A 14,148-nucleotide genomic window follows, 5' to 3' on the forward strand; every position below is an offset into this window, starting at 1 on the left:
CTTCTCATTAACGTATCCTAGATACTTAACATTCTCCATCGTGATGTCGTGCACATATTCTAGGTTGACCTTCATTGTGTGATTCCTGACATTCGAAAGGACGGCTGGCAATGCCTGCGCTGTCATTACCTCGTTGCTGGAAAATACTTGGTCACCTATCTTGACTGTTTCGTTGCTTAGTTGGATGATGTAGGTGCCATTAATAGTGCTTGAGGCATTGCTGCTACTGATCATGCCTTGTTAGTTTGAGAGGAATATTGTGTTGTCGTTTACCAATTCTATAATTGATCCGTTTCGTCTGGTGAACTGGCAGCTAGCGTCTCCACCTTTTAGTAGTCGTGGAATGCAGCTGTCCTCTTCCAATTTCGACAAGGATTCTGACTTACATATTGTAGATGAACTGATTACCATGCAATTTCCCGTCACTCCGTATGTTTCCTCTTGGTTTACGAGCATCCTGTCAAACGGTAGATCAAGTTGCTTATGTTCGTAGATGCCAGCGCGAGTGATTAGAAAATTATATTTGTTAGCTGTTACTTTTGGCATCGAGAGCACGTAGCGGAGAAATGCCCCATTCGTGTATACTGATGGTTGACCGTATTCAATAGCCTCGATTACGTTCTGGTATGGAAGGGTCTCTACTTCTGACAGTACCTGGTTGACCTCATCTGTGTCAAGTAGATTCGTGTTGACAATGCCCCGTTTTGCCAGTTGACATGCCCGCACAATTTCGTTTACCTCTTCGCGAATGAGCAGGATGTTGTGTAGTGCATTTCGATCAAATTCCGTTGCCTCATTTTCTTTCGCTATGTAGTTAGTGCGATTCACCACCTCGTCGATTTACTTTAGGACTTCCTGGGTGGCAGCGAAGAGTTTTTCATTGATCTTATATTGGTGGTTATTGCTTTGAATGACTTCATTTTGGCTGTGGAGAATGTAATTCCAGTCGGTTGCATCTGGTGATCCTGCTAACCATTTCCATGCTGAGCCTATCCAGTCTATAGAGCGACTGACCCTTGCTTTACCTGTGCTACGCGTAAGTTCTTCAAGTCGTTCCAATGTTTGGTTGATGTAGACATGCGCTAAAATCTGGTCGTCAGCGGTTTTCATTAAACGGTTTGCCAAACTTTCCATTTGCGTCATAATTGTAACATATTGCTGTAGATTAATAACGTGAACCAGCTTGAAGGATCCACCAATGATCCATCCATTCCCGTTTTGGATAGTTATGATTGGGGTTTTATAGTGAAATATATGGAGGGCGCTAATGGCTGATGCCAGCAGTGGGAATCTGGAAGGATGTTATTAGTGTTAGTGTGTTAGTAATTGTTAGCTTAATCACAAATATTTGTTTTACAAGATTGTTTGTATTTTTTCTTTTTTCTTCTAAGTTTAAAATTGAAGTTAATTTCAAAGGAATATGTTTGTTTCGGAATTTTAGTGTTATCACATTGTAAGAGAGCAACAATTTTATGTTTATTTATTTTTGATTATACTTTACATTTTATGATTGTTAATTGCTTTAGTTTGGGTTAGTGTGTTAGTGTTAATTTAAATAAAAAGAAGGAGAAAAAAAATTTTAGTTAGATGCAAATAACTAAATAAAAGGTGAAAAATTAATTAAAATAAAGTGAAATGAAAATAAGTAAATCAAAAGCAAGAAAAAACAATTTTTTTTCCTGCGGATTAGGCGCAATGAGTATCAATATGTGTTTTGCGGATTATATTTATCTTTTTCTTAGCGGATTAGGCGCATAAGCTTAATATTTTTTTTCTTTCTTTCACTCAACGGATTAGGCGAAGAGGATACTTTTTTTTTTTTTTCACTCAACGGATTAGGCGAAGAGGATAATTTTTTCTTTCTTTGACTCAACGGATTAGGCGAAGAGGATAATTTTTTCTTTCTTTCACTCAACGGATTAGGCGAAGAGGATACTTCTTTCTTTCTTTCACCCAACGGATTAGGCGAAGAGGATAATTTTTTCTTTCTTTCACTCAACGGATTAGGCGAAGAGGATAAAATTTATTTCTTTCTTTTTTTTTAGGCGCAAGCTTGCAAGTACAATTATTCTTTCATTGCTTTCTTTCTTATCAGTATTTTTTATAAAATTTTCTTTTTTCATCGCAAGGATTAAGTACCAATATATGTTATGCGAATTAGGCGCAAAACTATTTTTCTCTTTTTTCTTGCGGATTAGGCGCAAGTTTGCAATAAAAATTATTCATATTTTGTATTCTTTTTTCTTCTTTGTCTTTTTTTTCTTTTTTTTTTTTTCTTTTTTCATCCTCCGGATTAGGCGAAGGATTAAGTATCAATATATGTTATGCGGATTACGCGCAAAGCTATTTTCTCTTTTTTCTTGCGGATTAGGCGCAACTTTGTATAGATTCGGTTTAAATTATTTTGTAGGATAGAGGTCCATACTGTTCTGGAACTAGCTATGGGGGATCGTGTGATCCGTTTTGAAGGCAGCGTAGCCATTTGTCAAATTCGATGGCGCCACCCGCTACTAAGGCACGATTTGTCCCACTAATAAGCCGGGCTCTTGTAGTAATGAACATGTCCTTTGTTTCAATAAAAAAAGGTTTTTCTGAGAATTAATTTATCTCTGTATCTTTGGTTTTTTTAATGTATTTTTTTTTTTGTTTTTTTTTTTTTTTTTTGTTTTTTTTTTGTTTTTTTTTTTTTTTGTTTATTCAAACAAATAAATATCATTTTCAGTTTCAAGTGCTAGGATGTGTATTCCTGCGGTTGACATTTCTAATGTGGGTTTTGTGGATTTTTTTCCCACTAACTGTGGTTACGGACACCTTGTTGTCTTTTGCGGCAATTTCTTTTTTGTATATGGGTTTTTGTTTTCCCTTGAAATGTTTGTCCTTCACGTATATGATATCATTTTCATCATAACGCTCCGGTAGAGATCTTCTTTTATTGTGCCGTTCAATATACTCTAGTTGTTTCTGAGTCAGTAAGGTTTTTAAATATTCATTTGTTTTCTTGCTTTTTTCGAGGAGTTCCTGGTAATTAGCCGCTTTTGCGCGATTGAAAAATACCTCAGCGGGTTTCCGGTTTATAACGGAATGAATGGAGTTATTATAGCGATCTACTGCTATATTTACTAGCTCTTTGATTTTTAACCTAGGGCTATCTATCTTCAGGCATCTGATAATTTCGATTAAGGTGGAATGAAGCCTTTCGACTTGACCGTTCACCTCGCTTCTCTGAGAAGGTGTACGATACAACATAACTCCCAATGACTCTAAAAGATTTTTTATTATTGGGCAAATAAGACCGCGCTCGTTGTCGGTCACGAGGATATCTGGGGTCGTAAAGTAGTGCAAGAGTTGACTATTTTGTCCTTGAGGTGCAAAGTGGACTTATTTCTTAGGTGAAAGAGTTTTGCGAACTTAGAAAATTTGTCAATGCAGCTCAAAAATTTTTCTCCTTGTATTTCGAATATATCGACGTGAATTATTTCGCAAGGATGCGATGGGATAGGTGTGTTTTGTAACTCCGGTTTATTGGGACGTCTGTCATATTTACTGATTTTACAAGTTTCGCAAGACGAGACATAGCCCCTGATTATGCTGCTCATTCTTGGAAAGTAGTACCTCTCTTTGTTTTTTATTCTCATTGGCGTTGCGATGAGCTCTTTTGTGCTCCACCCATTCTACTTCACAGATTCTGTCGGGATCTCTCAGATCCTCTACAATGCACTGAGCTAATCGGATCTTATATTGCATGACATTTTCCAGGTATACTTTCTGAAGAGGTCCTAATTTACTCTCTGGTATTTTAATTCCGTTAATAACGTTTGGCCTAAGTTTTTCCTTCAGAACATTAATGAGCTCCTCTTCGACGACTCCACCTATCTTTAAATAATGTCGCGAGTAACCTGGATGGGGTTCTTCAAATATTTCTAGCCTACCCCCAAATAAAATCTGGTTTCTAAATACGTTTATGGGAACTTCAACGAAGGGTATAAGGTCGGAGTTGTCCTGTTCTGCACTATGTACGGTATCACCGGCCTCGCTACCAGAATCCGCTGTTGACCCTGTGGTTGCATTTTGACTAGCGGCATCGTATGTGGACGTTGTAAGGGGGTTTGCATGAGTTTTGAGTCGGGACAGTGCGTCAGCTACGACGTTAGATTTGCCAGGTTTATAAATTATTTCGTAATTATATTCTTCGATCCTGGCCTTCCAACGTTTTAGCTTGGCGTTGTAGTTTCGGTTACTTAAAGAGAAGGTTAGGGGTTGGTGATCTGTAAATATTCGTATTTTTTTTGCTCCATACAGGTAGTTCCGAAGGTTATCCAAAGCCCACACGATAGCAAGCATTTCTTTTTCGTTTGTTGTGTACGCCTCTTCTGTAGTAGTTAGGCTTCTCGATATGAATGCTATAGGCTTGTCTTTGCCGTCATAGTCCTGTGATAGCACCGCTCCAATAGCGAAATCGGAGGCATCGGTCGTAAGGTTAAAAGATTTGTCGAAGTTAGGGAAAGTCAGGACCTCGGAGGTCGCCAGTATCTCTTTGAGATTCGCGAACGCTTCCTGTGCTTCCTTGTTCAAGTTAATGGGTACAAGTTCGATTGTGTTCCCCTTACCTGTGCGTGTTCTCCTCGTGTGAGGTTGGTAAGAGGTTTTGCAATTTTTGCGTAATCTCGAATGAATTTACGATAATACGATGTTAGTCCTAGGAAGCTCTTAAGCTCCTTTAAGTTAGACGGAGGCAGCATGTTTTTAATGGAATTTACTTTCTTTGGGTCAGGAAGTATTCCCTCAGAGGTCACAATATAGCCAAGAAATTCTACGCTTGTTTTTAGGAAGTGCGTCTTCTCAAGGTTAACCTTGAGACCCGCGGCTAGGAGCCTGGCAAGGATAGTCTCAATGTCCTTTAGATGAGTGGTTTCATCCTTACTAAAGATTATAATGTTGTCGATGTATACAAAGCAAATACGACCTATAAATTCTTTTAACACGTCGTCTATCATGCGCTGGAAGATAGAGGGTGCATTTTTGAGACCGAAAGGAAGCCGCAAAAATTCGTATTTTCCATTCATGGTGGAAAATGCCGTTTTTAGTATATCACTTTCTTTCATTGGGATCTGGTGTAATCCCGAAGTTAGGTCAAGTGTCGTAAAATACTTTGCACTACCGAGACTCGCAATGGTGCCATTAATGTCAGGTATGAGATAGGTGTCAGGGATGGTTACGGCATTTAGCCGTTTGAAGTCTATCACCATTCTATACTTTTTTCCCCCATCTGCCTGGGATTTCTTTGGGACAATCCATATGGGTGAGTTGTAGGGACTTTTTGAAGGACGAATTATGCCTTCTGCTAGTAAGTCTCGGATTTGCTTTTCCACCTCCTCGCGCATATTAACGGGGTAGGGGTAGCTTTTAGTGTAAATGGGGTTTTCGGTTGTGGTTCTGATTTCTGCCTGGACATTGGTTTGGATTTCCATGCCTCGGTCAACTGGGCCGAATAAATTTTCATATCGATGTAGGATCTCGTAGAGTTTATTTTTTGTAAGGTTCGTGATATCATTGCCGAAAGGAATGTTTAAGATAATGCTGTTGACCTGCTGCGCCTCCTTCCGCTTAAGAGGCAGCACAATATCTGGTTTTAAAATGAGTGTTGAGCTCCCTATCTAGGACTGCTTTAATTTCCGACAGCGTGTCATCCCCTATTATCCCATCAAATGATCTAAGCCCTGGAAGAACAAAAAATGTGGTGGGAATATCTATTCCTACGAATTTAAAAAAATGTCCGCATATTTTCCTGTCTACATTTATAGTTCCTCCTGCGGAAGTTACTTTAAACGGTTTTTCTACTGGCGTAGTATTTTGAGCGACGCGTTCGCTTATATAATTTTTGTTCGCCCCTGTATCCACTAGAGATTCTAAAATACCTAAATCCTGCGTTGCGTACTCTAGATAAGGTACGCCGGATACGAGGCTCCCATGGTAAAATTTACTTGGTCCCCCGTGGTTTGTTCTTTGTTGGTTTCGATTTGTTCTTCATCAACCGGTACTAGATGGAAAAGTTTCTGCTGCTTGCTAGGGTTTCTGTCTGAATATCCTGGGGAACTTGTACCCCTCTTGGCGCTGTCATATCTTGAAAATCGAGTGCCACCTGTCTGGCGGGTTTGAGTTGATGGTTCTGCTTCTGCTCTTGCCACCGCCAATGGGGTGCTGTTGCTTCTCCAATTTTGGGTAGACTGATTGCTTATTCGGGTTTGCGCTGATCCTGAGTAGGAAGGTCTAGGCCTTTGTTGGTTGCCATTCTGCCGCACGCGGTTGCCATTTGGTTGAACTGAATTTCTTTGAGCGGGATAACCCTGGTCGTGGTTGGAATAATTCCTTTTAAAAAATTTTGGGGCTGAAGGTTGGTAGTTGTCATTAAAATTTTTATTATCCCTGTGAAAGGGTGGGCGGTAAATAGAGTTCTTGCAGTCTACATTTAAAATTTTCAGACATGCCGAATATGCTTCGGGTAGTGTTTTCAAGTTCTGAACTAGGAGAAGGGCAGGCAGATCCCCGTTTAGGCCCCTAATGAAGACATCTAATGCTCTTCGACGATGTGCCTCTGCCAATGCCTCTACTGATTCCCCGTGTGCATACTTTTCGGCCTTTATGGTATTAATCATTAGGGACAGTTGTTTTTGAACCTGCGCATAAAAGTCGGACATCTTCTGACGCCCTTGTGACATTAACGTCAATTGGTGCTCCAACGTTTCTATATCCCTTATATCAGCGTAATGCAGGGAAAGAATTTCCTTTACCCTGCCCCAGTCGGAATCTAGTATATTGTGCGCAAGTAATGCAGAGTCTGCTGCTCCCCTAATCTTCCCCCTAATGTGCCTCAAGATGGCTGCGTAAATCGGCTTATGCCGCACTATTTCGTAATCCTTTATTACCTGTTCTACACTATGGACCCAGGAGCCGTAGTGTTCCCGTGATCCATCGAATACCTGCAACTCTTTTACGCAGTCCGGCAGTTTAGCCACCTCCGCTAGCTCGACCTCCGTCCGAGGACTAACTAGCGGTTCTACAGCCGGCTCTGGCCTGCTATCCGATGACTGCCTGCGCACTTCCTCTACTTGGGCTTCTAGCCTCTCCAGATTACTACTGAGCCCTTACAAAGACTCATCGTTATTTTTCGACTCGACGCTTTTGAGCCTTTGGTCCATTTTCTTCAGTTGGGAGAGAATGGCATTGATAGCCCCATTCGTCTCCGTTAGTGACTTCCTGATTTCTTCAGAGTCCATGATTTTATTATTGTAAAAATAGGAGAAGAAAAGGGAAATATAATGTGATTAGATTATACTCACAAAAGCCAGTTTCTCATTGGATTAAAACTATTTGCTTTTTTATATTTCTCTTCTTGAAGGGCTTTTGTTCCTTTTTTCCAAAATAGTTCACTTAATTACTGGGCTTTTAATTTATTTGCCCTTTTTTGTTTTTCTCCACTTAAACGCTTTTTTGAAAAACATTTTTTTTTTTTTTTTTTTGAATAGTTCACTTAGTTCTTTGGGGATTTAATTTTTTGTCTGCTCTCAACTGAACACTTAAACACTTTTTGTCCACTTTGCACCCGCTGTCTCGGGCGCCACGTACAGTTCTCGAAAGGGGAACTGTTAAAAAATGAAAGTTGCGGTGAACTCACTGTTCACCGACCAAAGGAAATACACAAATTTAGTTAAGTTGATACTGAGCTAGATTTATTGTGCACTCGTTGCACTCACTAATGCGACTAATCTAAAACATATTCCTACGTTGCAGATCCCACCACCAGCCGACATTTCATAATCGATGAGTTGAGTGTATAGGCCAATGCTGCTTATGCTGCACTTCTCACGCCTTATTGGTTGTATTGTGTTACCGATCGCTTGCGCGTGTACGGAGTCAGCGAAAGTGCTATTTGGGGCAATAAAGAAGTCACATGCACGGCAACGTGAGTAAAGGGTGCGCCATTAGTTAGTATTGGGATTACAGGTGTGATAACTTGCATAAGATTTTTCATAGCTATATTGTAATTTATTCTGTGAAAGTACATAATGTAAACAAATATATAATATATAGCAAGAGGCAACACTTTTTTACTATTATCTTTACTTACTTGCGCTTACAATTCTTTATTTTTCAGTTTTGCCTTTTTCTAAACAACAGCTGTGGGTGATTATTTCGATGTAACCACCTACTTTTGTGGGTAAAAAATTATCCGGCTACTTTCGTGGATAGAATACCAAAAGGGTGTAAAAGTTTCCACATGATTTCGTTACCGTGGTGAAGAATATTGTTACCACACTAGAATCGGGGCGTAAATGGAACTACCTCCATTTTTTGTACCATGGTTTTTTATAGCATATCTCCACTTACGGGCCGATTCTTAGCGTTACCGGGAAAATAGTATCCAGAACATTATGTATCCGAAAATCGTTACCAGTTCTTTTATTCGCGATTCTGACCAAAGTGGTAACACTGTCATCACCGAAAAACTCACCAGTGTCTGTGGTGAAATTTAAAATAGAATACATACATATATGTGTGTAAACAAAGAATTAAAGCAGCAAAATGGAGATGAACAAGTAAGTAAATTCTGTGAATAGGGGGACTCATGTAACCGTATAAATGCCTTATAAAGTGTGTAAACGTATAAATTTATCTAGTTTACGCACGAGCTGTCAAATTTTGTATGAAAAATCATTTACACAATTTGTATAAATTTACGCGCACATTTCATTGTGTAAACGCGGTAAACTCAAAGGAATGCAACCTTGCAGACATTACAGACGGCATTTTCATCAAAAATCTCCAACATCAGCGAGTAAAGGCGTTTTAGTTTTGATTTTTCACTTAGTCTTGGCATTTTTTAATTTGTGTAACAATCAAAAAATGTTGTTCGGCAATAATACAGCTGATAAACAAACAAGTTTATCAAGAGTATTACTAGGTGCGTTCATATAACAGCGTGTGTAAATGGATATAATTTTACACCTTATAAGTTTATATGCTATCATGAGCCCCCAGAATATTTTTGAAAGTTCTCCGTAAATTAATAAATGCATATAATTATAGGAAGTATGCACGCACTACACAAGCCAAGCTGCGATGAAAACTGCCCCAAATCGCCGAACCAAATTCAAGATTTGTGGAAAGAGATTTCCACAAATTTGAATTCAATGGTCGGGCCAGCAAGGACTCCTGACGATTGGCGAGAGGTAAAGAAATTTAAATAATTAATATATGTATACGTACTCCGCTAAATTGTGTTAAATAGTATTTATGAGAGTTCTAAATCTGTGCTATTTGCGGAGTTCCGGAGTTTTTCCGACTGATTTAATATTGCCTGCGGCATTTGTAGTATTTTTGTGGAAAGTGCGAAATTGAACAACAAACTATTATGCTCCTTGTTTTAAATAAACCATATGCATCAAGGCTTGTTTATTGTTAAAATTTTGCACTGACCACAAAAGCAGTAGTTGGATCGTAGATACATATACCTATATATCAAACGTTGTATATTTTCAGAGTTTGCGAAACTGGCGGAAGCAGTTGCGTGCTCGGGCTCGTAAGCTCATTAGTGAGCGACGACGAACTGGTGGAGGAATAAATCCTGTGGCTGAGCTGACGGATTTCGAGCAGCAAGCGTTAGAGACTTTTGGAATTGCTGCTGTAGAAGGTCACTCAAACTCGAGGCTTGGATTTGACGTATGTACATAAAGTGCTTTCAACATGTGTAATATTTCTATTATTGATGCATTGCATTGTCTCCCATGAAATGCATATGTACACATACACATCGGTACATTGTAATTTATTTTGAGAAGGTACATGATGTAAGCAAATATGTATGCATAGCAGGGGCAACGCATGTCTACCAATTTGTAATAGGTATATAGAAATATTGCATTGGTATAGATAGTACTATTATTATCAAAAATATTTATGAAATACATTTTATTTTTTACTACAGAACGAAAGTAATGCCGCACCGGAAGTGGGACCGAGCTGTACTGATCTCGAGGAGTTGATTGGTGATGAAGATGCGGCAGAATTTCAAACTTTTGCATAGTGATGTGTGAGTCACCTAGTCATGCTCCCCTAAGTCCTGCTTCTACAAATCCTGTGCCCAGTAGCTGTACATTATTTCCTGTCACTCCCAATCCTGTGCGCACCAGCAGTGTTTTTAAAAGTCGCGCCTCCCTATTCCCTACTACTCGCAATGATGTGCCCACCAACCGTGCCTCCTCATCTCCTGCCACTACCAATCCAGTGCCCAACAGCGAAGCTTCCTTAGAGTCGGGAACTTCTAATCTTGCTTCCTCCAGCCGTGCTGCCTCGGGCAATGCTATTCCCTACTATGCTTTTCCCAGACAAGTTTCGCAGCCGAGAGAACGCAACAGGAAGAGAGATGTACGGGATGAGATTTTGAACACCGTGCAACAGGACATGAGAGAGAGACGAGAAGAGCAGGCACGACTAGCGCAATCCCTTGACAATTTAGGGAATAGGATAACATCGTTGGCTGGGGCTATCCAAGAGCTGATTGCAATGCAACGCCGGGATTAATTTACACAAACTTGCTTAAGTATTCATACAAGAACCTTTTTGCAGTTTTAACCTAGTTTTGTTTAATGATTTTTTTTTCGCTATTTTTTTTATAAAACATGTACAGATATGTATTAAAATTAATATATACCAAAGTTCAAAATTTTATTAGAAATTCGCGAAATTTGGAATTAAAAACTTCGTGTCTTCAGAAAAAATTTGAAAAATTTCTACCAAAACGTTTTGAAATTTGTCTGAGTATGCAGGTTTGTAGGTCATTGAAATTTGGTAGAAAGAAGTTTTAATCTTTATCCTCTAAAACAATTTCGTGATTTTTTAGTATTTTTTTTTTTCTCAGATGCGTGAAACTGCTCAACTCATATGAAAAAAGATGCTAAAAAATCACGAAATTGTTTTAAAGGATAAAGATTAAAACATCTTTGTACTACATTTCAATGACCTACAAAACTGCATACTCAGACAAATTTTAAAACGTTTTGGTGGAAATTTTTCCAATTTTTTCTGAAGACACGAATTTTTTAATTCCAAATTTCGTGAATTTCGGAGAAAATTTTAAACTTTGGTATATATTAATTTTAATACATATTTGTACATGTTTTACAAAAAAATAGCGAAAGAAAATTCATTAAACAAAACTAGGTTAAAACTGCAAAAAGGTTCTTGTGTGAATACCTTTTTTTTTTTTTAAATATAGTACAAATATGAATAATTTTTTATTTTATTTCCATGAATTTAGTTTAGCTTTTAATAAGCAATATGGAATGTGATGAAATTTAAGTAATACCAATGTTAAAATATGAAATATTTTTTATTTTCTTTTGCATATTAGTTTTAAGTAACCAAAACTGAATGTGATGACTTACATATAATTAGATAACTGTTTCCTTGTATGCCTTGAAATTCTTGTTTATTACAAACTTTTTATTCGAACTCTAGGCCACACAAATATTGGTATAAAAATTCTAAGAATGGCTTCAAAGTCATTCTTTGAGTTTTTATACCAATATTTGTATAGCCTAGAGCTCGAATAGAAAGTTTTTAATAAACATTATTAGATAACTTAAACGAAAATATGAATTTTTTATTATTATTTATTTTAGTTTCTAAGCAAGCATTTCGGAAGATAGCAGTGGCAATTTTTGGCAAATTTCATCAAAGAAATTGTTTCTTGTTTTATTTTTGATATCTAATTTAAGAAAAAAATGCATGAATTGTGCAACTGAAACTATACATTTCATCTCAAAAACGTTTTTGAAAAAATTCTAGGAAATTTCGTGAAAATTTTGAATTTTTTATTCAGAGTTCTATTTTGAGCAAGCAGTTTTATAGTCAAATCAGTTTTGTTATAACAAGGTACAAGTTATAAGTCTCTTAAAATTTGCATTGATTTTTGAAAGTTTTTTGAGCCTATAATTTATTATCCTAAGCCTATTAAATGGCTACAAAACTTCATACTGAAAAAAATTCTAAACATTCCTACTGAAGAGTTGAAAATTTGCATGAAAATTTGCGAATTTTCCCGAATTTCCTAAAAAGTTTTAAGTTTTGATCTGGATTGTGGGTGCTATGATATATTTTTTTTTAATTTAGCGAAAATAATTTAGGTCCAGCCAAACTCAGTAAAAAATTTGAGTGATGATGACTTTTGTCCAGGAGAGTATATAATTTTATGAAAATATAAACATTGATAAATAATTCAAAATAAACAGCTCTTAAATTAGGAAATCGCTATGAAGTATTAGGATAAATAGTTTATCAATTGCTGCCGAATCCTTTCGCCCTCCCGGTGAAGACTACTGTTGGTCGCATTTGCTGAACCAATACTTTCTTCGCCAACTTCATAATTTTCAAATTCCACTTCATCACACGGCCAACGTTTCCTCATAATATTATGTAAAATAAAACAGGCGTTTACAATTTTCGTAACCGTTTCAGGGCTATATTGAAGAGTGCGATGTTGCGCCAAGCATCGAAATCGTGATTTAACACAACCGAATCCTCTCTCAATTAAATTTCATGCTTTGCAGTGCACTTTGTTAAATTTTTCCTCCCGAGGAGTTGCTGGTTCAGCTAAGGGTGTAATCAGGCACGGTTCTAGTGGATATCCCTGATCGCCTATAAGCAAACTTCCTCTCTGGTCGCTCATAAATGCAAGCACATTTGAAGTTGTCCATATACCTGAATCATGGCATGACCCAGGAAAAGTAGCATCAACTGACAAAAACCTAAAATTTTCGTCGCAAACAGCTTCAACATTAACGCTGTAGTATCCTTTCCGGTTCATGTAAAGACTACAAGGTCTTGACGGATCATTTTTTTGTGGACAAATGAGCGCCACATGTGTGCAATCATTGCACCAATAACACCTTTCAATCCGAACTTTGTATAGAATCTAGACAAGTAAAAACAAATAATATGAGTGCATGCTGTATGTTAAGATGTACGTTCACCCTTACCTTGCTTTTATAGCTAATTGCTCCTCATTTGTGGTCGGAAAACTTACTTCGGACGATTTTTCTCTGACAATCAAGTTCACTAAGTACTTGATTGCTCATGAAGCAGATGGCTGACTGAGTGCAGCATACATATTGTTAGCAACACATTTTTGGTAGGAACCATGCGCCAAAAAAGTGAGGCAACAAAAAAAAAAATCGCACGCCAAATGGAAGCCAAGTGGCTTGGTCATCCTTTGGCATCAAATCTTCTATGAGCAACTTACACGCTTCCTTGGGCAAACTAAAATGATGCTTGAATGTACCAGAGGATCACTATTGTCCCGAAGGCTCCTCAAATTGTGCCTTCTCTCCAAAATTTCATCCTCTTCGTCTTCAATGATTAGCAATAATAATAAACTCGACATTTTGTTATAAATATATATATTTTATTGTTTACGTTCAATTTTCACAATTCTGTTTTGCGCTTTCAACAGCTGTTTTGTGTGGTTACATCTATGTTACCATCTATTTTAGTGGGTAAACAATTATCCGGCTACTTTCGTGGGCAGAATACCAAAAGGGTACAAAAGTTGCCACATGACGAAAGTTGCCGTGGTGAAGAAAGTTGCTACCACATTAGAATCAGGCTGTTAGAGTTTTATTCGAGATTTAGGTAGCTGAGGGAATTTAACGTTATATCTTACAAGTTTTATCATACAAATTTAAATCTCGAAACGCATAAGATTTAAGCTAAATCTCCATTAAATCTTCAATCTTTTTCTCAATAATTACAAATATTTCAGGCACAGCAACCTGCAATTCATATGTCATGTAATTTTTGGATAGGAAAATATTTAAAGGTTGGAGCAGTTTTTAAATTCATGTATGATTTTATGACCAAATGTGAATAAAATAATCAAATGTACCAAGATGGAATATTTAGATATGTTTTTGCTATGAAAATATATGTGTTTAATTCGAAAATGTAAAACTATTTTTGCGGCTGAAAAACTTCACAAAAGTTGAACCTGTGCCCGTGGCCCCACTTTTTAAATTTTCAATACGAAAAAATTAAACGTCAAATAAGACTACAGTGGAGACAGTGCAGGTTAAAATAGCAATTTAGCAGATGAAT

General features: G+C 37.5%; 1 protein-coding gene and 1 long non-coding RNA gene across 2 annotated transcripts in view; one reads left to right on the top strand and one right to left on the bottom strand.

Annotated features, from left to right (window-relative positions):
* The window catches only part of LOC137254626 (uncharacterized), a 154,756-nt gene extending 143,547 nt beyond the window's left edge, over nucleotides 1-11,209 (top strand). Inside the window, exons 2-5 of the mRNA XM_067792439.1 lie at nucleotides 8,616-8,959; nucleotides 9,085-9,227; nucleotides 9,538-9,717; nucleotides 9,983-11,209. Coding sequence (XP_067648540.1) covers nucleotides 8,776-8,959; nucleotides 9,085-9,227; nucleotides 9,538-9,717; nucleotides 9,983-10,081 — 606 coding nt within the window. The 5' untranslated portion in view covers nucleotides 8,616-8,775 and the 3' untranslated portion in view covers nucleotides 10,082-11,209. The remainder of the gene's footprint in view (nucleotides 1-8,615; nucleotides 8,960-9,084; nucleotides 9,228-9,537; nucleotides 9,718-9,982) is intronic.
* Nucleotides 11,210-12,211: 1,002 nt separating this feature from the next.
* On the bottom strand, nucleotides 12,212-13,476 carry LOC137254627 (uncharacterized). Its single transcript, XR_010954049.1, has 2 exons — nucleotides 13,035-13,476; nucleotides 12,212-12,970 (listed from the first exon to the last, which is right to left on the bottom strand). It is a non-coding gene; the product is annotated as an uncharacterized lncRNA (long non-coding RNA).
* Nucleotides 13,477-14,148: the final 672 nt, after the last annotated feature.

Source organism: Eurosta solidaginis, chromosome 5, assembly GCF_040869045.1.
Source record: "Eurosta solidaginis isolate ZX-2024a chromosome 5, ASM4086904v1, whole genome shotgun sequence".
NCBI classification, from domain to species: domain Eukaryota; kingdom Metazoa; phylum Arthropoda; class Insecta; order Diptera; family Tephritidae; genus Eurosta; species Eurosta solidaginis.